General features: G+C 41.3%; 1 protein-coding gene across 2 annotated transcripts in view; it reads left to right on the top strand.

The window, feature by feature from the left end:
* CAMK1D (calcium/calmodulin dependent protein kinase ID) overlaps positions 1 to 24,902 on the top strand; it is a 384,449-nt gene that overhangs the window by 289,590 nt on the left and 69,957 nt on the right. For both annotated transcript variants that reach the window (XM_043498442.1, XM_038404661.2), the window contains exon 4: positions 21,581 to 21,719. In XM_043498442.1, coding sequence (XP_043354377.1) covers positions 21,581 to 21,719 — 139 coding nt within the window. The remainder of the gene's footprint in view (positions 1 to 21,580; positions 21,720 to 24,902) is intronic.

The raw sequence follows: 24,902 nt of genomic DNA, 5'->3' as shown, positions 1-24,902 counted from the left end.
CCCGGAAGTGGCCAGCACCACATCTCTGCGGCCCCTGGGGGAAGGAGGCAGAGGGCTCCGTGCACTGCCCTTGCCTGTGGGTACCTCCCCCGAAGCTCCCATTGGCCGCAGTTCCCCATTCCCAGCCAATGGGAGCTGCGGGTGGTTTCCGGGAGCGGCAGGGGGCCTGCGGCGCCACAGGGCTGGCAATCCCACGGACCGGATCCAAAGCCCTGATGGGCTGGATCCTTCCTGCGGGCTGTAGTTTGCCCACTCGTGGGCAACACCATTAAGGATCTGGCCTGTAATATTTAAGTGCCAGAGTTCAATATCAAATACATGGCACTCATCATCTTACTATATAGACTGCAAAGTCTTTGGGTCAAGGTCTTTTTCTTGATATTTCCTTGTGAATCTTGTAGTATGCTGTGAGTATTACATAAACAACGATAATATAATGATTTCTATGATAATTTTCTAACCCCTCTCCCCTCCCCTGCCAGAATTCTTAGAGGATAGAAGATATATGGCATGTAGCACAGGAACATAAAAAGTGCAATTTTTGTCAGTAACTGAGGGTTATTGTTTGGGTTTGATTTCATCTGTTTCGTTATTTTTGATTTTGGCTTGAAGAGAAACTGCTGGTTTTATATTACACGCTATTGTATTTTTAATATATGGATAAGGCATCTACAGTCCAGGAGTGATCCTTAAAAATCATTACAAAATGAAAAAGACAGGTTGAATTATTGTATTTCTTTTCTTTTTTTAATACTGTATATTTATTTAATAGGTATTAACAGGTTTACAAATCCTTGCCATGTAAATATCAGAAATAAAACAATAATCATTACAACTGTGAGCTTTTTGTTTAAAGAAACATTATACAGAAATATAGTTATTAGATCATTTTATTTATAAGTCAAAGCTGAATCCCTTTATTCTATAAAACTGTGAAGTCATTTGGTTTTATCTACAGGAGCATCTGGGGTGTTATCAGATGCCACTTAGGCCAAATTAAATACACTGAAGATAAACACTAAAGTAACTAAAAATTTACTAAGTTGTTATAGTGACAATTCAATCCAGCTCCAATAGCCCGCAATTTCCTTACAAAAACATGCTTGCCCATTATCACGACAACTTGTGTTCCTGAAAGTTATGTATTAGAAACAGGACAGCATTGTTTGCTGATTTACATTTCTTCAGTGTCCAAAATCTCATTGGTACACAACATGCTTCAAGGCTCATCTACTTATTTGGGCTTTTTCATGGGAGATGGATAGTTGAGCAGGGAGGATTAGTTAGGTGGCTGTGATTTAAGCTGATATATTTCTGCAGCTTGTATTGTTGTTACTCTGGGATGCACCTAGGGCTTGTGGATGGTGCTTTATGATATTTTTGGAACACAAGACATTGGGAGGGTTAGACTGGGGCTTTAACACACAGGGCCTGCCTTGGGAGGGGCGGGGGGTGTGCAGCATGGAACTGCCTTAGGAGGAACTCTGGGAAGGATTATGCATGGGGCAAATGCACACATTGCTCCATCTATTAGTAGAGTGCAGCATGTTTTCCCTGGTGCATCAGCCCAGTTCTGTGTGATGTGGGGGAGAGGGACTATAGTCTTCCTTCCTACCTTCTTTGGCATAGTTAGCAACCCACAGGATATTAGTCAGGGGCTGTCCCTGACAGGGGCGCTGGAACAATTTATGTAGTGGGGATGCTGAGAGCCATTGAACCAAACTGTAAACCCTGTATATGATGGAAACCACTTCAAGCCAGGGGTTGTGACAGCACACAAAGTTCCAGCACCTATGGCTGATAGAGGGGACTGCAGTTGTGTCTAGTCCCTGTGAGGGAGGGACGCTAGAAGGAAATGCTTCTTGTATCCTACCTTCCCATCCTCACACTGCTTGCAGACCCACACAGGGGCAAGGCACAATCTGGCCCTGAACAGGTGACAGTCATGCTTTCCATAAAACACGAGAGACAGTCTGAATTGTGCTGATAGCAGGGCCTTGCTGCAGAATTTAGGTCCTGTGTGCGACTGAATATCTGAGAACCTGGCTGTAGCTTTACTCAATCAGCCCAGCTCCTGGACAAGTCTAATTAGTTGTGTTCGTTCTGACTTTGTTTTTCCCAGCTTCAACATTTACAGTGCAATAGTGTAACTTGCTTATAGAGCAAACCTCTCATTAATCTGCCTCTTAAAGTACATTAGGGAAAATGAATGTGATGTGTATTGTTTCCTGTTGTTATGGTAACATGGCACTGTCCATTTATGTTCCTAAAAACATAAGAAAGTGATCTTACTGTGTTAGTGTAACAGTAAGTTGGATGGCACCAGTTTGCTCTCCTCATTAAAAAAATTACTGCAGTTACTTGCATTAACTGCCAATGACTTAATCTGAAGTGTTTTCAGTTGCAGGGCATTTAAAATGTCTCTCTGTAATATGTGAGAATACATTGCAGCCCAGGACCAATAATAAATAAACAGACATTTAAAAACTCTCCTTGGGCCATGGAATAGTCCCAGTAAAAATAGAACATCTGGCAGCAGGCCAGCCTGGATTCTTAAGACATTTCCAAAAGTGCAGTACCAAATAACTACTTTTTTATAAATCTTCCTTATTTTTCTGGAGTCCTCATTATTAACATCAGGGTGCATGTGTTTTCATTTGTGTGAATAAATTCCCGGAAAATAACTCTCCATGCTGAGTCAATGAGTTTTATTACAAACATCTCAATGGTCTGGTTTAAGTCTGCTGCCAGTAGGTCAATAATTGAGGAATTATTAAAAGAAGCCTTGGGGCTTGTTTGTTTTATGTAGGCACCCTGGAGATTTTTGCATATTATGATCCTGATTTATATTTCAACAAAAGGCTTCCCTTGAGGTGTAGCTTTTATTCTTTTTAAAATGTAATACATTCTGCTACTGCAGATACTAACAATGCTGATTCTTTCTGTCAATCAGCTAACTATCTGATCTGGTTTAGCCATCTCAGTAACATCAGGCACCAAACACAGAATGAATGATCACGTTAAAATTGTAAAGACCTCACTCTGTCCCTTCTGTGTCCAGGTACTTTTAGTAGGGTCTCTGTTTGCCTTTTTTCCCCTTACACTATTGCAGGAAGGTCTTTGTGCATAGGTGGGTTTTGCATTGTGCTCCATGAATGGTCAGACATCAGTTCATTCTTATCTCCTCCACTAAGGAGTTCCATGGTCAAGGATTCTCCCTCAAGAGCTTCCCACTGAGCTGAGCTTGGAGCAGCATTCTCATCAAATGCAGCTGTCTTGGTGGTTCACGTGGTCGACTTCTGGTTTTATCTGGAGAATATTAGGAATTAGGATCAGATGCAGGGTTTTTAATGTCTGTTTTGTGCATTATAAAAGCTTCCTTGAGGCCTTGAGACCCTGACTACACTGCCCACCCTCTGTCCAAACAAAAATAAATTAGCTGGTCCTTGCAGGCCCCTGCAGTGCATTATCAGCACAGACTGCAAGGCCTGGAAAATCAGCCCCTGCTAATGGGAGAGACGTCTGTTGATTTCCAGTGCAAAAAATTCCAGATGCTGTCTAATCATGATGTTTTATCTATGAACATTATTTCTAAACTGTTGTTGATACACAGAAAATAGAATGAATAAAACCCACTTTTCAGGATTAATTAAGGGTGAAAGTTGACTGGATTCTCCAGTTCTGCAGTAACTTATTATTCGACTGTACTTAGAATCATAGAATATCAGGGTTGGAAGGGACCTCAGGAGATCATCTAGTCCAACCCCCTGCTCAAAGCAGGACCAATCCCCAATTTTTGCCCCAAATGGCCCCCTCAGGGATTGAACTCACAACCCTGGGCTTAGCAAGCTAATGCTCAAACCACTATTGTTTGTTTATTATTTGTATTATGGTAGCACCAGAAAGGCCCTAAACAGAATCAAGGCCCCATTGTATGAGACGTTGTAGAAATACATAGAGAAAATAGTACCTATCCCGTGGAGCTCACAATTGATTATGATTTATTATTTGCATTTCAGTGTTGTCTAGAGGCTGCAGTCATAGACCAGGTCCCCATTGTTCTAGGTGCTGTACAAAAACAGAACAAAATCTAAACAGACAAGACAGATGAGGTGGAGGAAAGAGTAGCCAGGAGGGGATGAGTTAATAGGAGCATGAGAGTAGAAGGAAGGAAGGGTCAGGGGGCTAGGAAGAGTTAGGGGAGATAGAGGATCATGTATGTCAGGGAGATTGCGGCTAGCAATGGAGGGAGTTTGAGGGAGAGGGGCAGAGCGTAGGGTCTGCAAAGGTCATTGGTGTCCATGGGATAGAGAAGAATCCTCAGTCCCTTCAACTCTACTGCTCTGCTACTGCTGTTTCTGACCTCAGCTCCAGATAAGGGAGGGCTTTGTGGGCTCCACTCCTGGGAGCCGCCCACCCTTCACATTTGGTTTACTTTAAGGCTGAATGATTCACCATGGGAGAAATGCTCCTTTCTGAAATGCATGGCAGCTTTCTCCAAAACCATTCAGCTCATGCACTGTGCACTGAAGCCCTCATCTGCATTAATGGGAAGTGGGGTGTCCATGCATATGGGGAAAGTAGCTTGCAGCCTCTGGGGATGCAGAGTCAGTGCATTTAGGGAGAAGAAGAAAGTCTGTGAGATCAGAGGAGAACGAGTTAGAGAAAATAAAGTCATTAATCTGGGCAAGAGTGTGGTCCTGGGGCACAACAAGATCCAATGTCTAGAAGCTGAAGTGAGACGAATTCAGACTGGAATTAAGATGCAAATTTTTAATAGTGAATGTAATTAATCATTGTGCAGAAGAACTTAACCAAGATGTGTGATGGATTCTTCATCAGTTGAAGTCCCTAAGTCAAGATTGGATGCCTTTCTAAAAAGTAATTCAACCAGAAGATACGGATTTAATGCAGGAATTACATGGTCTGTGTCATACATGAGGTCAGAACAGATTATCATAATGGTCTCGTCTGACCTTAAAATCTATGAATCTGTCATATTTTATCTTGAGAAAGTAAATTGAAGAGGTTTTTTTTTAAATGTCTTTGTGGTACATTCGGGCCAGAGTTGAGTGAATAATTCTAAGTGAATAATTTATTTGATAGGTTTCAGAGTAGCAGCTGTGTTAGTCTGTATTCACAAAAAGAAAAAGAGGACTTGTGGCACCTTAGAGACTAACAAATTTATTTGAGCATAAGCTTTTGTGAGCTACAGCTCACTTCATCGGATGCATTCAGTGGAAAATACAGTGGGGAGATTTATATACATAGAGAACATGAAACAATGGGTGTTACCATACACACTGTAACCAGAGTGATCACTTAAGGTGAGCTATTACCAGCAGGACAGCAGGAGGAAAAAACCTTTTGTAGTGATAATCAAGGTGGGCCATTTCCAGCAGTTGATAAGAATATCTGAGGAACAGTGGGGGGGTGGGGAATAAACATGGGGGAATACAACACCACTTTCTACAAGCCATTACCTTCTGATCCCACTGAGAGTTACCAAAAGAAACTACAGGATTTGCTCAAGAAACTCCCTGAAAAAGCACAAGAACAAATCCGCACAGACGCACCCCCTAGGACCCTGACCTGGGGTATTCTATCTGCTACCCAAGATCCATAAACCTGGAAATCCTGGATGCCCCATCATCTCAGGCATTGGCACCCTGACAGCAGGATTGTCTGGCTATGCAGACTCCCTCCTCAGGCCCTACGTTACCAGCACTCCCAGCTATCTTCGAGACACCACTGACTTCCTGAGGAAACTACAATCCATTGGTGATCTTCCTAAAAACACCATCCTAGCCACTATGGATGTAGAAGCCCTCTACACCAACATTCCACACAAAGATGGACTACAAGCTGTCAGGAACAGTATCCCCGATAATGTCGTGGCTAACCTGGTGGCTGAACTTTGTGACTTTGTCCTCACCCATAACTATTTCACATTTGGGGACAATGTATACCTTCAAATCAGCAGCACTGCGATGGGTACCCGCATGGCCCCACAGTATGCCAACATTTTTATGTCTGGCTCATCCCCTAATGCCCCTACTCTACTTGTGCTACATTGATGACATCTTCATCATCTGGACCCATGGAAAAGAAACCCTTGAGGAATTCCACCATGTTTTCAACAATCTCCATCCCACCATCAACCTCAGCCTGGACCAGTCCACACAAGAGATCCACTTCCTGGACACTACGGTGCTAATAAGTGATGGTAACATAAACACCACCCTATATCGGAAACCTACTGACCGCTATTCCTACCTACATGCCTCTAGCTTTCATCCAGATCATACCACACGATCCGTTGTCTACAAGCTCTACGATATAACCGCATTTGCTCCAACCCCTCAGACAGAGACAAACACCTACAAGATCTCTGTCATGCATTCTTACAACTACAATACCCACCTGCTGAAGTGAAGAAACCGATTGACAGAGCCAGAAGAGTACCCAGAAGTCACCTACTACAGGACAGGCCCAACAAAGAAAACAACAGAACGCCACTAGCCATCACCTTCAGCCCTCAACTAAAACCTCTCCAACGCATCATCAAGGATCTACAACCTATCCTGAAGGACCCATCACTCTCACAGATCTTGGGAGACAGGCTATTCCTTGCTTACAGACAGCCCCTCAACCTGAAGCAAATATTCACCAGCCACCACACACCACACAACAGAACCACTAACCCAGGAACCTATCCTTGCAACAAAGCCCGTTGCCAACTGTATCCACATATCTATTCAGGGGACACCATCATAGGGCCTAATCACACCAGCCACACCATCAGAGGCTCGTTCACTTGCGCATCTACCAATGTGATATATGCCATCATGTGCCATCAATGCCCCTCTGCCATGTACATTGGTCAAACTGGACAGTCTCTATGTAAAAGAATAAATGGACACAAATCAGACGTCAAGAATTATAACATTCAAAAACCAGTCGGAGAACACTTCAGTCTCTCCGGGCACTCGATTACAGACCTGAGAGTGGTTATCCTTCAACAAAAAAACTTCAAAAAAAGACTCCAACGAGAGACTGCTGAATTGGAATTAATTTGCAAACTGGATACAATTAACTTAGGCTTGAATAGAGCCTCGGAATGGATGAGTCATTACACAAAGTAAAACTATTTCCCCATGTTATTTCTCCCCCCCACCCCACCCCCCACTGTTCCTCAGATGTTCTTGTTAACTGCTGGAAATGGCCTACCTTGCTTGTCACCATGAAAGGTTTTCCTCCTCCCCCCCCCCCCCCGCTGCTTGTGATGGCTTATCTTAAGTGATCACTCTCCTTACAGTGTGTATAATAAAACCCATTTTTTCATGTTCTCTGTGTGTGTATATAAATCTCCTCACTGTATTTTCCACCAAATGCATCCGATGAAATGAGCTGTAGCTCACGAAAGCTTATGCTCAAATAAATTTGTTAGTCTCTAAGGTGCCACAAGTCCTCCTTTTCTTTTTGTGAATACAGACTAACACGGGGGCTACTCTGAAACCAGTTTTACTTTGTGTAATGATCCATCCACTCCCGGTCTCTATTCAAGCCAAAGGATTTGATGGATTTCATCTCTGTCTATGTTCGCCAGTCATCTGCAAGAAGCTTACAGTTTCCTCAGCTTGGTGTTCAAAAGCTGCTGAACAATTTCTGGGAATAATTTTGTTATGCAGATTTTTCATGAGTGGGTTTTTTTATATTATAACCTGTTAAATAAAGTACCTGATTAAAATTTGATATTGGGATAAATTTGAATTGTGTTGACTCATTTGGATTTGACATTTAGCTTTCATTTTATTGTTTTCATTCACTTTCTAGATTAGCTTAACTTTTAGAATTAGATTTCTGGGACAAATAGTTGCATATTGAATTCAAAATGTATTTTCTGGGTTAAATTTACTCCTGGGAAGAGGACCAACTCAAAACCTATGCACTACACAGGTCCTATAGAAGATCTCAAAGTAAACACTTAAGTGGGACGACTCCTGGTCGTCTGCCCATGGATGAATTTCACCTTCTGTGACTATTATCTAATATAATCTTAAAAATCACTGATGCCATAAACACTTCTACCTGCAAACTCATTCACTGGAATCTGGGTGGAAATCTAACTCAAAAGGGAAATGAACATGGGAAAGTGAATTTTTAGTGTTTTATTTGAGCAAACAGCAGCAAATGTGTTGAGGGCTGAAACCTGCTCTTATTGGGGCATGCATTATGTTTTTTCTTCAGAATCAAGACAATCCGTACTGATACATTGGCAGTTCTTTTAGATTTTCACATTTAATAGCTGTTTACCATCACTTGCGTAATTTAAGGCCTCCATTTTCAGTTATTTCAATTATGAGTATTTTTAGAGCCTTGTTATTCCTAGTAAATGCTGGCAGGACATTGGGGTTGGTTTCCACTGGAAAACAAGTTAAAGGGAAAATGGAATCTGACCTACTAGTCCTGAAATCTGACCTACTTTTAAATTGCTGTCAGGTAGCGAATCTCCTCCAGATTCTAAATATCAATTTATTCTAGATAGTATGGTAGAAGTGGGGCAATAGTTATGAAATATACTATTCCAGCCCCAAGAAATGTAAGAAAAATTCCTCAGATGTGGTTTTTTGTGTGTGTACAGTGGATATACAGAGCTTCACTCTTCTACTCTGTGGCAGCAGACTCAGAAACATTCAGACTACAGAGTCGCATATACATATATGTATATAATATATGCATGTTCATGTGTGTATATATGTAAAAGTTGGGCAAGAGAAGTCATGCTCTGACTGAATTGTTGGAATTCCACATAAGAAAATGAGTAAAGCAGAGAGTAATTTCTTCCTCAGAACTAACCTCATTGGTGCGTTAACATATACTGCCCATTTTTAAAAAAAAAAAAAAACATTTTATAATATTTTAAGATCTCAGTGAAACCCTTCGGGGCCTGAATTATGGTGCATGTATTCTAATGTTGGGAGGTTGATGACGCTGAGTCTTTGGCAACCAGCCTAACAACACATTGAATGTGAATTAATGGTGCCATAATTCACCCTGATTTTTGTCTTTTGATTTAATTAAAAGTTGTCAGGGGAAAACAAACACATAACTAATTAACATTGCCCTTTAAAAATACATATGAGAATGTGCACACTTTAAACCTTGTAATCTGCAGATTTTAATCGTTTGCTTGGCAACTGTAGGCGCCACCAAACAAATTTAAAAGGATAGCCTGAGTGGAAACTGTTTAACCATCATCTGCCTTTCAGTTTATTTGTGGGCTGCTGAGCAGAGCTTGAGACTTAAAATTTACTATAGAATTTCTTAGGGCCTAGCTACATTAGGAAAAATTACCAGTGCAATTTCTATAATATAGATAGATGCCTAGGCTTACTCATAATTATACCACCAGTATCACTGTAAATGACAGTCACTAGTTTCACCATAACTGATGTGTCTCAGGCCAGGCCTTGAACTTGTTACATATAGAGTTAAAACACAGTTTAAGTCAAAGCTTGTCAAGGTGTTCTGAATTTTTGTAGCCCTACATTTTTCATTGTTGCTATCACCAGTGAGAGCACCAGTGTAGACAAGATCTCAGAAACCACTCTTGTTTTAAGCACTATGTCATTGGCCTTCTCTGAGCAGGGTTAGGTGACACTGTATGTAAAACACAGGCTCTCACCTGCAGCTATTACTGCTCCCACCATTGCTACCACTGTTAGAGCTGAAGTGGTGTTAGCACCAGAGAGAAATTTTGGACAAAGCCTAGTGTAGACCCGACCAAGAACTACAGCTGTGGAGGGGTTCTATGGAAAAAATAGTGTGTGATTGTGTAACTAAAGACAGTATCATAAGGCATATGTGCCAGGGTTCAAATTAAGATTCCACAGGCAATTTCCTAATTTTTTATTATTTTACTTTGCAACCTTAACATTCTTTTAACATTTATTATTATTTACTTAATTTTCTAGGTTTTTAAAAAAGAAAACTGAAAAAACAGAATATTCCACATGTGGAATTGCAGTGGCTCCCATGTGGTTCATTGTCAGCACAAACCTCTGCCACGTGAGCTAACAGAATAACTCACAGCAGTAGTAGGTTGTCATCCTCTGTGAGGGCTGCACTAGAGGCAGATAAGGCACACATTTTACCAGTGGCTTTCACAGCTATTTGCTTACAGCAGAGGGATGCTGAGACTCAGGAATCCTGGGTTCTAGTCTAGGGAGTGTACTTCAGAGGTTATAGACACTTCTGTCCCAGCCTGTGCAGCATGTGCTTTACTCAGTCTTCTTCCTGCCACCGCCTCTCCCAACTTCCCCTCAGCTCCTTGTTCCAGTCCTGGTGCACATTCCAGCCCCTACTAAGCATCTTGCTCTGATCCCTGTGTCCCAGTCTTCCCTGGCTCCACATCCCAGACCAAGTCTTGCCTCCTCAGTTCCTTGTCCCCAGTCTCCCACCCCAGCTCCATGTCCCAGTCCCCATCAGTCCTCCCCAACTCCATATCTTCTCCCTCACCCCCAGTCCTCACTGGCTCTGTTTCCCAGATCCACAGTCCCCTAGCTCCTTATCCTAGTCCAAGTTACCTGCTTGGCTCCTCTTCCTGGCCCACACTAATTCCCCCAATCTTGGCTGCATGTACGAGTCCCTGTCCTTATCTCCTTCCTACCTCCTTGTCCCAGTCTCTCCCCTGACCATTCCCTCAGGCCCAGTTCCTCACCTCCAGTCAGGAGCTTCTTCTTTCTCCTCACTGCCTGGGTGCCAGCAGGAGGTGCATCGAGAGCACAGGAGAGACAGTGTCCCTGTGGAATTGCAGGAAAAGTTCTACTCAGCCTGTGGGGTGGAGCGGACTTAGTAGCTTTTTGGGGATAGGGAGACCAGTTGTCCTGATATTAGGGGCTTTGTCTTATATTGGCAACTATAGTCCACGTCCCTCTCCAAAAAAAAAAAAGTCCCGGTTTTTCATACTTGCTATCTGGTCACCCTATTTGGGGATAGCACATGTGCAGTCAGGTTGAGGGATTAGAGCATGCTTCGTGCAAATGGAAACTTCAGAGAATTTAGCTGCAACCCTCTTAAGAAGCCTCTACTGAGCATGTACAAACTGAGATTTTCAGAGGCTTATAGTTTGAACAACCTTGGGCAGATTTTCATGAGGGTGGCAAAACCCCTAGCCATATTTCAGCTCTTAGCTCCAGAGCATGAGGGCAGTAGAGATTCTCAAAGAAACAGTTGTATAATTTTTTAACATAGGCAAAACAACATTTTTTTACCTAACCTCATTCTGAGAAATGGCTGAAAAATTTCTGCTGAAATTAAAAAAAAAAACAAACAATAAAAAACCTGAGGCAGACAGCCAGCTTGGCAAATTTCATCCCAAACCATTAAAATATGTCAAAGTTGTAAGCACCTGAAAACAGCATCTTTTAATGGAAAGTGTCAGGCAACCTTAACCAGAGGCATCACTACCTGTGCCGCCTATAATACATATACTTATATCTGTATTTTTAAAAAACAGACTACAGTTAGTCTTATACTCTTCCTCTGATGGCCTACGAGCACATATTTGTGAAAGGGCCATATTTAAAAGTCCTGATGATTTAAAGCTACAATAGCAAGGAAAATTCTTGCCTCATTCAGTTTGACTATTTTATGATGTGCAGTGAATGAGGCATCTGGTGCAATTTTCTAAGGTACATGTTGAATGATGCAGGGCTCTGTAGGATTTATAATATTTTTATAGTAACAAACATCCTTACCTTATTGTTAACACCTTAGATTACTGGCACTAAGGGAATTTTAATTGCCTAATTATATTTGCAGGAGCTCAGGCTAGATCATTATAATGGTCCTTTATGGACCTGAAATCTATAAATTACATTATTTTGGCTGTTTGTTCATTGTCTTTTTTGCGTTTCACTAAGTTGGAACAATCAGACGAGAGCAGCTAGTATGTCTTTCCTTTGGGATTATGTGCTAGTCATATTTTCTTTAGTTTGTCATGAACTTGCACAATGCAAAGGAAATTTAAATGCAAACAAGAAAACCAAGTTTTCATTATTATTTTTTAAATAAAAACATTTGTATTAATAATAGTTCCTGTAAACCCTTCCATTTGATAAAAGTAATATTTGGAGCCTGAACTTCCCGGTAGTGCCCCTTTAACTCTCTCAGACATTCTTATCTCACCTGATTGTCCCAGCTCTGTACCTGATGGGCTGAGTTAAGTGCTTTTGTTGGCTTATAAGAACCCTGCAGTAAGTTAATCAAATTTAGAAAGTGTGGGCCTGATCCTGCTTCCACTGAAATCAATGTGTGTTTTGCCATTGACTTCAGTAAGAATAGGATGGGGCAAAGGGTTTAACATTATCACGAAAAAGAACACAAGCCCTCATATGCAGTCATAGATTTATGTTTCAGAGAGCTTACACTAGGTGCTGTTTTCATCGTTGAGTTCTTTCATCACCTTTAGGCTTTTTATTATGACTATACTGCCTTTGTGCTGGGATTCCCAGTGATGTCAGCTCATCCCTGCCAGCAAGTCTGCACTGGAGAATTCAAAATGGCAGTGTTCCTTACAAAGGGCGGGTTGCTTATGACTTGTAGTCTAACATGCTAAGTTGGTTGAGCAAAATGCAATTCCAATGCTTCACATTGTACCACATTTACCATTGTATTCTACAGTGATTTTAGCGGAACATCAGAAGATTAAGAGATTGCTGCCATGGTAAAGATGCCAATGTGAAAGACTGGAAGCAAAGATATTGAGTTGCCTCCATAATACATTTACCCCAATAAATTGTTACTAGGAAATCCCAAAGCAGTTAAGTGTTGACAATTAAATTCTAAGCAGTTAAACTGTTGACTGATGATTAGTAAAAGCCTCAATCTTTGCTGACCTTAATATCGGCCTATACTTAGGGTTCATACCTATTCCACATTTCTAGGATCATCCTAGTTTCAACTGGGTGACCTGGCATCCCTCATCCCTGATGGGTGAATGTTAAGTCCCAGTGAAGCACCATCACAGTTTTGATGTGATGCCAAATTAAAACAGTGTGTTTTGTTAAAGATACATCCCTCTATTGCACTGTGACTTGAAGATGTAGTCATGACATCAGGCAAACTTCCCAGTAGCAGTTCTTCCTGAGGGATTGTCCTCCTGATACTGAATAGCTTTATTGTTTTCTGTTTAAATCAACTATCGATGATGTCATCAATAAGACTTTTGTAAAAAACAAACAGTTAAATTGTCAGCATTAAACATGTACATGTTTTGCCAAATGGCATAGGAGCCTGTGTATTTACAGTTAATAGCAATAGGAAGTTGAATGGCTGTAATAAGGGGAGGATTTATACCTTAAAAATGCGTATTGCCAACAAGGGAAAAGAATCAACAAATAAATTATCATTTAAATATAACTAACGTCTATTAGTTCCAAATTCCAATATATACATTATTTTATAAAGATTAACATTGTAACTAGTGACATGCCTTCTGCCATGCAGCTACAGCAGATCTATCCCATTCTGGTGGTGGACTGATGATTAGCCTTAAGAGAACTTGGAGATAGAGCTATGCAGTGTCATAAGTTGGTCCTGTTTTGAAAATGGAATAGAGGTGGGTCCAAGCTGCAAAGTTCATGTGCGGATTTCAGGTCCCAGGTGCAAGTTCACCACCCAGCACACAGGAGTGTTTGGATCCTGGGTTTTGATAAGAGAGGATAGGAGGCAGCTATGAAGTTGAATGAGATGTTTGGAGATGGGGTTTTATTTGGGACTCATCTTTATCAGGTAATAAAAGTAAATTAGAGTTTTTAAAAAGTAAAGTACTGCTGAAGGAAAGTGGGAATGAAAACAGAATGTGGCTGACTTTCTGCTGAAGCAATGGAACCCTCTGTAGTGTTCTTGAAGAAGCAATGAATATGAGGTTACAGTAAAACGCTTTCATTTATCAATTACACGATCAACATGATGAATGAAACTCAGTGTCTGACCCTAAACTTGGTCAGAGGCCAGATTCTGACACACAAACTCCTATTGAGTAGTGCCGACACTACAAGTATTTCCATTGAAATCAATGAATCTTCTCATATAATAAGTTACTACTCATCATTGATTCTTAGAATCTATAAGTGTGTGTTTCATAGTAACTTGAGAGTTTGGTCTTAAATGTAAATCCCAGGTGGTGAGGACCAAGAAGTTAAAAAATGGAAAACCATAAATGGTGACTGTGTTTGTAATTTTTCATTTTAAGAGATAGCTCTGTGGTTTCTGATTCTTTCTCATGAGAGCTTCATGAAATTTTCATATCAGAACCCAAAACCAGGGGAGTTAAGGATTTTGTTGCAAACCACAAAGGCAGATACTAGATCTAGATCCAAACTTCATCTCAGTGACAGGCACAACTGAAACAGTCCTGAACTTGGTGGATTGAAAAGCAAACTTTCTGAAAGTTCACAGTGGGGGTTTGTATCCTGCCCACTAGTGTATATATTCAAACAGTGATCTTCGAGCCAAATCCAGAGCTGGTGTTTTAGATCCGAGGTTCTGGTTTGGCCTGTCTCTGTTTTTGGTGAACCTGAGTCAAGTTTTGAACAAACTGGTCAAGTTGTGATTTCTGGTTGAAACCATTCAGGTTTTTTTATCTGAAACCAGAAAAAAAAAAAGTGATGTCAGCTAAATTTCACTTTGCTTCATTTGAAGCACATGAACGCTGAAGCAACAAAATTGTTAAAGGGAACCTTCCACCTCCTTAATGAACCAAGTGTCTAACAGCTCTATTTATAATATCTTCTGTTTTCAGAGTAGCCGCCGTGTTAGTCTATATTCGCAAAAAAGAAACGGAGTACTTGTGGCACCTTAGAGACTAACAAATTTATTTGAGCATAAGCTTTCGTGAGCTACAGCTCACTTCATCGGATGCATTCGGTGGAAAATACAGTGGGGAGATTTATATACACACACAGAGAACATGAAACAATGGGTTTTATCATACACATTGTAAGGAGAGTGATCACTTAAGATGAGCTATTACCAGCAGGAAGGAGGGGGGGAAGGAGGAAAAGCTTTTGTGATGATAATCAAGGAGAGCCATTTCGGATCTCATACCAGTTTTATACCTGTCTGTCTGTATGGACTTCAGTGGAGTTACTCTTTATTTACATTGGCAGAGAGGAGAATCAAGCCCAATTTACCATCAGATCATGAACATCCAGTTACTCGAGCCTTTATTATGCACAATAAACCCAAGCAATGGCAATCTGTGTCAGTACATTCTTATGGAACTGCATATTATTCTAACTCAAATTGCCTGTAATTCCTTCTACCTACCTACCCCTTTTCACAAACTCAGAAAATATCCGATGAAGTGAGCTGTAGCTCACGAAAGCTTATGCTCTAATAAATTTGTTAGTCTCTAAGGTGCCACAAGTACTCCTTTTTTTTTTAGTATTAATCTGTCTGCTTTCCAATAACAGTCTTCCACTGTCAAATGCATTTTATCTTATTGTTTTGCTTTTAATTTGACCATGCTGATATATATTAAGTTAGACCCTGCTTTAATAGTCTCTTCTCTCATTATTTCTTTTCTGCATTTCTCATTATTTCAAATGATGCGTGCTAGCTCCAGGTACATATAGCTCTATTATATATATTTTCACCCATTTTTTTATTATTTCAACAATGCAATTTATTCTTATTTAATCTGAGGAGAAAAATGGAAACAAAAATGAGAGATTTGCAAGGACACAATCAAGATGGGTACGTGTCTTCGGGTGACATTGATCCCGGCGCAGGAGATCAATAAAAATGTCTAAGCGCTATGCTGGCTGGCTGTTAAGTGGTGGATTTCCCTCTTACCACATAACTACATGACCTTATTGCTGTTACCCTTGTCCTTCCTTCCCTTCTCCCAGTATATTTTGAATTCTCACTTGTTTTGTCATGCCCACTCTTGCTCCATGGAATGAAAAGCTTATGATCCATGTCTTTTACTTGTTTTTCTGAGGCACCTACCATTTGTGCTAGGAAAATTAGTAATCTTGTCTTCCAACTGGCTAGGAATGCTGCAATGGGTTATTTCCCAGTTGAGGGAAAAATGAGCTGCAATAGACGCAGGATACTAAGAATAGCAGTAATATCCAGCTCTTATATAGTGCGTTTCATCAGTAGATCTCAAAGTGCTTTACAAAGGAGGCCAATATCATTATCCCCATTTTACAGATCAGGAAACTGAGGCACTATGCAGTAAAATGACTTACCCAAGGTCACCCAGCAGGCTATATTGACTCTCAGTCTGGTTTATTTAGTATAGATGTTTTGGAACAAATGTTAATGTCAAAAGCAAAGTTCAGCTTACAACTCATACATGTAGCACACCACTTCCAGAAAATGACTCTTTTTTCAAACACTCAGCCAGACAGTATTACACAGTGTCTTGAAGCAGGGACAATGGATCAAGACAAGGCACCTTTCCTAGCAAGGGTGGTATTGTGATTGGATGGGGAGTCAGGATCTGCCTCTATTCCTGGCTGTGTCACAAACTCTCTGTGTGATCTTGGGCAAGTCATTTAATCTCAGTGTCTGAGTTTCCTTAGCTGAAAAATAGGGATAATACTCATTCTGGCCTACCTCATTTAGGTGATCAGTGTTTGTTGAAACAGTGTTTGATAATTTCAGATGGAAGATGCTGTGGAAGTAGAAAGTATTAACTTTTTTATTTTTCATTTTAACTCAAACACATGTCATTGTTAGTTTTATTAAATTCAATACCACATCTACCTGAGAACCAAAGGCCCACCTCCTATCTATGCAGATATTGGTACACATCCCCTTGCTATAATAGCTGAGTAGCTCACATCACCCTGTGTGAAACAGAGAAGTATTATTAGACATTTTACAGAGGGGTAACCAAGGCACAGAGAGAGATCATGTCTTGCACAAAGTCACACAGGAAATCTGGGGCAGAACTAGCAATTGAACCCCTTCTTTCTGAGTTCTAGTCCAGTGACTTAATCTCAAGACCGTTCTTTGTCTCCTTTTAAAAAAATGGTCAGCAGTGACTCATCAGAATGTAGAGCGCACTGAACTGTAATAGGGCCAGACACAAGCCTCTTTTTGGTGAATATGCATCGTACACCCCTAGGCACTTGTTGTGTTAATAGAAAAGAAGTACTTGTGGCACCTTAGAGACTAACAAAATTATTTGAGCATAAGCTTTCGTGAGCTACAGCTCACTTCATCGGATGCATTCCATCACAAAAAGAAAAGGAGTACTTGTGGCACCTTTTTGTGAGCTTGAAGTGAAGTGAGCTGTAGCTCACGAAAGCTTACGCTCAAATAAATGTGTTAGTCTCTAAGGTACCACAAGTACTCCTTTTCTTTTTGCGAATACAGACTAACACGGCTGCTACTCTGAAACCTGTCATTGTGTTGTGTTAATGTTACTCCAGATTCCTGTAACACCTGAGTCATTACCAGGATTGAATTGCCTCCAACTAATCACACTTGGCTGTTCCTGTCCAGCCGTTTTCCTTGCATAGAGAGAAGATCAGAATCAGCGAAGGGAGAAAAATTGCAGCTGCTCCAACTCCTTGTTGTACAGACATTTGGTAAAGTACATCCAGTCAGATTAGATAAAAGGAGTACTTGTGGCACCTTAGAGACTAACAAATTTGTTAGTCTCTGAGGTGCCACAAATACTCTTTTTCTTTTTGTGGATACAGACTAGCACGGCTGCCACTCTGAAACCTCTGATTAGATAGTGACAGCTGCGAGGCAGAGACAGTCTACTTTCAGTCACACAGATTGCCACAGTGATGAGAAATGTCTCCTTCCATATCCGTCTGGCCAGGAAACTACTTCCCCCTCCTCTAAGACAAGGACCTACCTACACTGCCATCACCTCCAGTTTCAGCTACTGCAACTCTTGCTACTTGAGGCTGAATGTAACTGCCTCAGAAAGTGGGAAATTTGTGCCACACCCACCGGCAGCTCATCCCATAAATGACAAAGGCCAGTGCAAACACTGCAGGAGGGCTTCATAAACACCTAGGGCTCCCCGCTCACTTCAGAACAGCGTGCAAAGTACTGGTCTCAATATAATGGGCTGAGTCTCAGCTACTGAAGAGTCTGCTCACACTCCAAGACAGGGATGACGCAGCTAGAGAGACCCAGGTTTAGACCATTAGATGCTGTGGGGCAGAACATTCACGGAGGCAGAACTCATGGCTATGAAGCTTCTTGCTTGGAGAGACAAGGCTTTGTCTATCCCAGGGCTTGTTGCACCAGTATAGTTATGCCAGTGTCAGTGCACCATTGCAAACCCATAGTGTAGACACCCTGCACCAGGATACAAAGTGTTTTGTGCCAGTGCACATTACCTTGGACTTGCAACACAGGTAACCCATGCAAGAGAGTAAAGGATGCCATATGCCCCTTTGGTCCCTGCATGATGCGTACTTGAAGTCACAGTCATGCCTGAATTCGTAAGAGGTAACCACCCATGGAATGTCTGTCTTGTGTGTCTGCATTTCAGCTCTGTTTTGCAGTGCATCATTCAATAGGCTGAAAATATCTCCTGTGTGTTGAAAGTAAATTATAAACAGATTGAGCCTGGGTACAGTAGATCAACTGAACTAAATTCAAGTTAGAAGAGCTTTTGATTAAGAGGTAAAGGACTTGTGGAGTGTGTGTGTGTGTGTGTGTGTGAAATCTCAAGTAGTTCTGATTAAAAATAGTAGGGAGTTATTCTCTTTGGGAGTAGGGGAGGAGAGAGACTTTGCACATAAAAGCACGTGCTGTAAATCAGTGTCTAGTAAAGCTGTATATCTCCGGAATTAAAACCAAGGAACTGTGTGAAGTGCACAACAAAGCACACAGAGATTTCATAGGGAAACATGCTGTATTCAATCACACTAATTATGGCATGGACTACATTTTCAGTGCAGGGAATCCACTGGGTACAATAGGGGTTGGGGGAAATAAGAAAAGACAGATAGTTAATAAAAACCAGATTCAATAAAACTATCTGCCTTCTACGGATGGAGAAATAGATTCTTTGCACAGCATTTAGGAGACTTTTCCATGGCAAGGAGAATGGAGTCTGGATGGATTTTATATTGAATGTAGATCTAAAATCAAAGATTTGGGGCAGCATTCTGTGTGGTATTGAATAACACCTGCCTGTCCATTGTATCTATTCACTTTTCATTCTATAGCTCCTATTGGGGTAACCAGATAATCTTTATGTAGGAGGATTCCTATAGGATGAGCATTCAAACTTTATGCAAATGAAATGCCCAGGATGGAGAATGGACAAAAGTCACCACAACCTAGGGTGTGGAGCTGCATCAGCCGTAGGCTGTGGTATTTCCTTGCCACCTGGGCTAGATGTTATAGCCTCAAGAACTACATAATGCGAATACAGACTAACACGGCTGCTACTCTGAAACCTGTCATAATGGATCCAGGAACCCCTCACCCTCTTGCTTCCAACCTGCCTGTATAGTGCCACCTTCTGCATCAGCCTGTTTCTGTGGCCAGCATAGAGCCCCCCTCTATGGTGCATAGGGAGTGCAGAGAGCCTCTGCATGACCACCTGGATCCAGGCTTCCATCCCTGGTCTGTGTGGAAGTAAAAAGTTTAAGTGACGCAGAAGGGGATCACATGGGGCCTGATCCATAGCTTATCAGAGCCAGTGGGAGCCTTTCCATTTATTTCAGTGGGCTTTGGATCAGGCCCTGGGTGAATTTCACCTCTGTTGGATAATTTCATTTTAGTTTCAATATTTCAGTGGCTCATTCAGTTTAGTTGCTTAGTAACTAATTGGTGGATTATTCAGTTTAAATCACTGTTTTCTCCTAGATTTCATTTCAGTTTCCAAATTGAACATGTTAATTTCCAGGAGCCGCATTCTCTTCTGTTTCAGCTCCTAACTTTCCTGAGGAAGTGACCTCATATCTTTATTCAAACAGATTATTGCTTGGAGTGCCTGCAACTGAATTACCTAGTGTTTGTATAATGTAAAGCTCCCACCACATGAGCATTTAATAACTCTATTATTTTCCCTTTATTAGGTTTGTTTTTAAAGAACATTTCAGTCTGTTATTTATTATATGTTAAGTGGTACAGCTTGCAGAAAACGCATCGCATTAATTTTATTTTTTTTAATTTGTTTTCCTGCTAAAATAGAAATCTTTTATTTGTCCTGGTGGGGCAGTTAAAGGTTCTTGCTGACAGTTTTATGATTTCAATAGCTCAGTAAAGACCTTTCTCTTTTTTTCACAGAAAGTTCCATTAAAAAGTTTAATGTGGCCCATTCTTTATGTAAGATGGGTGTAGGAGCATGTTATTTCTAGCAGAGCAGAAGAGAAGTGTAATGTAGTATAAGTATAATATTGGGATGGTTCCGTTTTATTTTTCTCTTTGATTTATGGAACCCTTTCCCAGTCTGGGTCACCTGGTGGGGAACTGATCTCATAATCTTTGTTCTCTCATTAATAAATGTGGTCTATCAGAGTCAGTCTGAGGCCAGGTTCGCCCAACAGTCTTGTAACATAAACGTGTGTCTAGGTTGTGATATATGAACAAGTAGGAATGGGTAAAATGGTGAAGCCTCTGGAAGAGGCTGCCTTTCTCTTCTCCCCAGTAGGAATCCCAAAGCAGTATAATGAATGAATGTGCTGTAGGTATCAGATACAATTACTGTATAAATCTCACACTGACAGAGGAAGGAGAATAGAACCCTGCCCTCCAGCTCCAAAAACACAAGCCTTTACCACTAAAGCATGAGTCAAGATGCTGACAGTAGTAAGACCCCTATAATCTTCCTGGGCCAGCCACTAGACGGCAATGTCAGACTTTAACTTACACACACAAAGTGCATTACAGCTGGGCAGTATCAGAAATACTCCCTGTCCTTCCTCATCTACTCATGGATCTTGCTGGCCTAGGAAAGTGTAATTACCCTGTGCTAGCTAGCCCTAGTGAGTCTGGCTCAGTGCTTTTTCTTTAGCCCTTGTCGAGACAGTATACTGGACTAGATGGGCCATTCTGTTATAGTAGGGGAGTCGCAATGTTTTTTGTTTTATAATTATTATCTTATTGTTTTCAATCAAACTTTTTGTCCCATTAGGGTGGATTCAATGTTAAAAGCAAACTGATCAGCTTCTGTGCTAGGGGAAGCCCCCAAAATCCTAATATTTGAGGCTTCTTCTACTTTGTCTGAGCATCCCTGTAACACTAGACAGTCACTTGCTTGAACTGAATCTGATTCTGTACTTTCATCGGCCATCATTTAGAGTATATGTACATTGCTGACATGGAGCCTAGCTTTAGTCTAGCTAGCTTGGGTGCCGGAGCAGTGGAACTGGGGCTGTATGGGCTTCCATATGGGCTATACAAGTCATCCCAGAATCTTGGGTAACTAGCACCTTCATGGCTCGAGGACCCGAGCTATCTAGATTAAAGATAGCTTGGGTGTGTCTACCCAGGCTGCAATCAGCCCCAGTGTAGACATACCTTTAGAGAGTTATAAGCACATCTTCACACTTCCATATTCCATGATGTTTTTCAGTGTGTCTGGAGGCGAGCTTTTCGACCGCATAGTAGAGAAAGGATTTTACACTGAGAAGGATGCAAGCACTCTGATACGGCAGGTCCTGGATGCTGTCTACTACCTGCACAGAATGGGCATTGTGCATCGAGATCTCAAGGTAAGGCCACTTACTTATTTGTATCTCCACATAGTATTAATGAGTGTGCGCCCAATTACCACAAAGCCTAACTCTCACTCTTCAGGACTACCTTGGGACTACCTGTCTGAGCTGAGATTCATCCTTTGAGTGAGACTTTGTATAATCAATATCGTCGCTTATCTGAACAGCTGTCCTGAGTTTTATCTAGAGTAGTGTTTCTTCATCTTGTCTTATGAAGGGCCTTATCCTGCCACCTTCACCAACATTAGTGGTGAGAGGGATTACAGCAAATCTATCCTGGGGGAAATTGACATCCGTTACATTAAGAATGTGAGCTCTTCTGGGCAGACGCATGTGTTTTTACTGCTGAAAAGTGCCTTTCAAATTTACAGTGCTACATTAAATACTACATACTACTTATGATGAGGGATTTGTGATGGAATCCCTGGATTACAACCTGAAACTATGGGACCGCTGTGCCCCCTTAACTCTCCAGCCTGGGCTGTTTCTCACAATTCTTTGCTAGTGACAAGCAAAACACCCCTCCAGGCATTGTTATCACTCAGCATAACAGCATGTGGAGCCCCACACCCAGCTAGATTGCATGAATGGTCCCTAAGCCACTCACGAATCACACAGAGAAAGGCACAAGCCCATTCCCCGCAGCTCTCCAGATGTGCATCCCAAAGCTGTACCATCTTGTCCTAGTCAGAAGCCTGACCAGTGTAACTTTATTAGATAGTCTGCCCCTCTGTCAGGAGAGGACATACAGAAGCCTTTGTAAATTAAGCTGAGATTTCTCAAGCACTTCAAGTAAAACACACTGTTTTAAGTAAAATACAAAACATATTAGCTACAGAAAGATAGATTTTAAGTGATTGTAAGTGGTAGGCATAAAAGGTCGGAGATAGTTACCAAAGAAAATAAAAGGTAAGCGCACAGTCTAAATCTTAAACCTTATTACATTAGGTAGTATTTAGATCAAGCAGTTTTCTCACCCCACTGGATGTTACAATTCTTAATATACAAGCTTCTCTCTCAAGCCTGGGGACCAGTCTCCTCAATTGAAGTCTTTGTCTTTCCAGCATTCTAGATGCTTCTAGTATAGGTGGAGGAGGAGAAAGGCCCAGGCATGATGCCACTCTCCTTATTTTATACTCTCAATACATATGACTGGAAAATATTAGCCCAGACATGTCCTAGTGGGCCTTGCTGAGTCACAGGATTAAGCAATCCCCTCTGGTGTGGTCTTGTGCAACTGCCATTGAATTGTAAATCCCTTGATTACAATTCCACTGCTGATTAATGATTGTTGAACACCCTCCTGGGAGTGGTTTGCCTTCTTTGTATGTCACTAGCAAATTTACCACATATTTCAGTAACAACCATACAGCAAAATCCCATAACTTGATACACACAAATGATATACAGATTTGGACAGGACAATGGGTTTCATCAGATCATGACCTTTCATATTATATCTTACATGGCATGCTTTGTGTGCAATATATTATAATTATATAACAGGGGTGAATATGGGGGTTCCAGGGTGCTGCTTTTATGTACAGAGTGTCACAAGATTAATTGTTTGGAAAATGTTTACCAAATCCCTATCAATCCCGCTTGATGGTCATTCCATTTGAACCAATGTTTTTGCAGGTGCTTTCTGCACAAGTGATTCTTTTCTGAAGAACATGGTGTAATTGTATGATTTTGAGATTACTCTTTGTTCCTCACTGTACCCGTGTGTCATTATAGCAGAATCTCTCATCCCTTCTATTCAAATAATAGCATTATTTCTTCATGCTTTTCTCCTTCCATTTTGAATGCTGCCATTGAGATGATAAGCAGATATTTCTTTGTAAAGATTTAATGGTGTGCATAGCTAGAGAAAAACAGTACATTTAAGACTTGGGTACCCTGAACAATACAGTAGCAGAAGGCAAATTTTTTAATAAAAGACAATAACTGAATATATATACTCAGCATTGGGGTCATAAATTTATCACTTAGTGTAGGATAAAAGTGAAAGAGCAAACTAATGTAGCTTGTAACAAAATACAGACTTATAAGAGAGAAAGGATAGTCTTGTGGCTAAAGCGCTGACCTGAACTAAACTACAATTTAAGTTCAATTCCTGCCACTAGCTTAGTTTCCCTGGGTCAATTGCTTAGTCTTTCCCAGCCTCAGTTCTCCATCTTTAATATGGGGGTAAGAATTCCTTGTCTTCCAGGATTATTGTGAGGATAAGTTTAATAAACATTTGAAGTGCCTAGTGACTCTGGTGATGGGAGCTATCTAAATACTTGGTTAGGCGGAGGTCAGAGATGGAAAATGCTTCTCCATTTTGAGATAGGATTCACTTTTCCTCTTAGGGTATAGGACCTGTACTCTTTTACAGAGGCCAATGGATTTCTTGGCTATCAGAAGACTGAGGAAAAGTGGTCTCGGCCAAGCAATCCGTTGTCAATGACTTGGTGGGACTTTATAACCATCTCTTGTCCTCAGCTGTTGATATTCTGGTCTATTCCCCTACGTTGTCCTCCCAGGTCACAAAAGGGGAATCCAATCTAAAGAGAAGCCAGGCAGCATCATACTCTGGTGGTAAGAGAGTCATGAATGAAGCTTCATGTTTTCCATTGGTGGTTTCATTTTTTATTCCAGTCTTACAAAAGCAACTTGCTGCTTCATATCTTTGTTGAGCAGATGGTAAGGACTCTACTGTGCCTCTCATTGCTTTGTTCATCTGTTCATTGGTTCTGCTTCTGGACCGTTACATGTTCGTAAAGTTTTAGAGCTTGTCTACACATAAACAGCTACAGTGAATACTCCACCTACGCCAATGAGAGGAGTTCTCTCAATGGTCTAGGTACTCCACCTCCCCGAGTGGCAGTAGCTAGGGGGGGAATTCACCTGTTGCCCTATCACTGTATACAGAAGAGTTAGGTCAGTTTAACTGTGTCGGTCAGGGCTGTGGATTTTTCACACCCCAGAGCAACGTAGTTCTACTGACCTAATTTCCTAGTGTAGACCGGGCCTTACAGTTTTGCTGACCCAAGTTTGTACCAGGATATTATACTTCTCCACACCACCCTGCTAACATGCCTGTGACAGGCTAGTCTGCCCCTTTAAGGGCCAGAGAACTGGGGAACGGCCAGCCCTGTTCTGGAGAGGAGCCCAGCAGGAAGTTGGTGGGAATCA

Source organism: Dermochelys coriacea, chromosome 1 (assembly GCF_009764565.3).
Source record: "Dermochelys coriacea isolate rDerCor1 chromosome 1, rDerCor1.pri.v4, whole genome shotgun sequence".
In the NCBI taxonomy this organism is placed as follows: domain Eukaryota; kingdom Metazoa; phylum Chordata; order Testudines; family Dermochelyidae; genus Dermochelys; species Dermochelys coriacea.
This window is presented reverse-complemented; position numbering and strand designations above follow the sequence as displayed.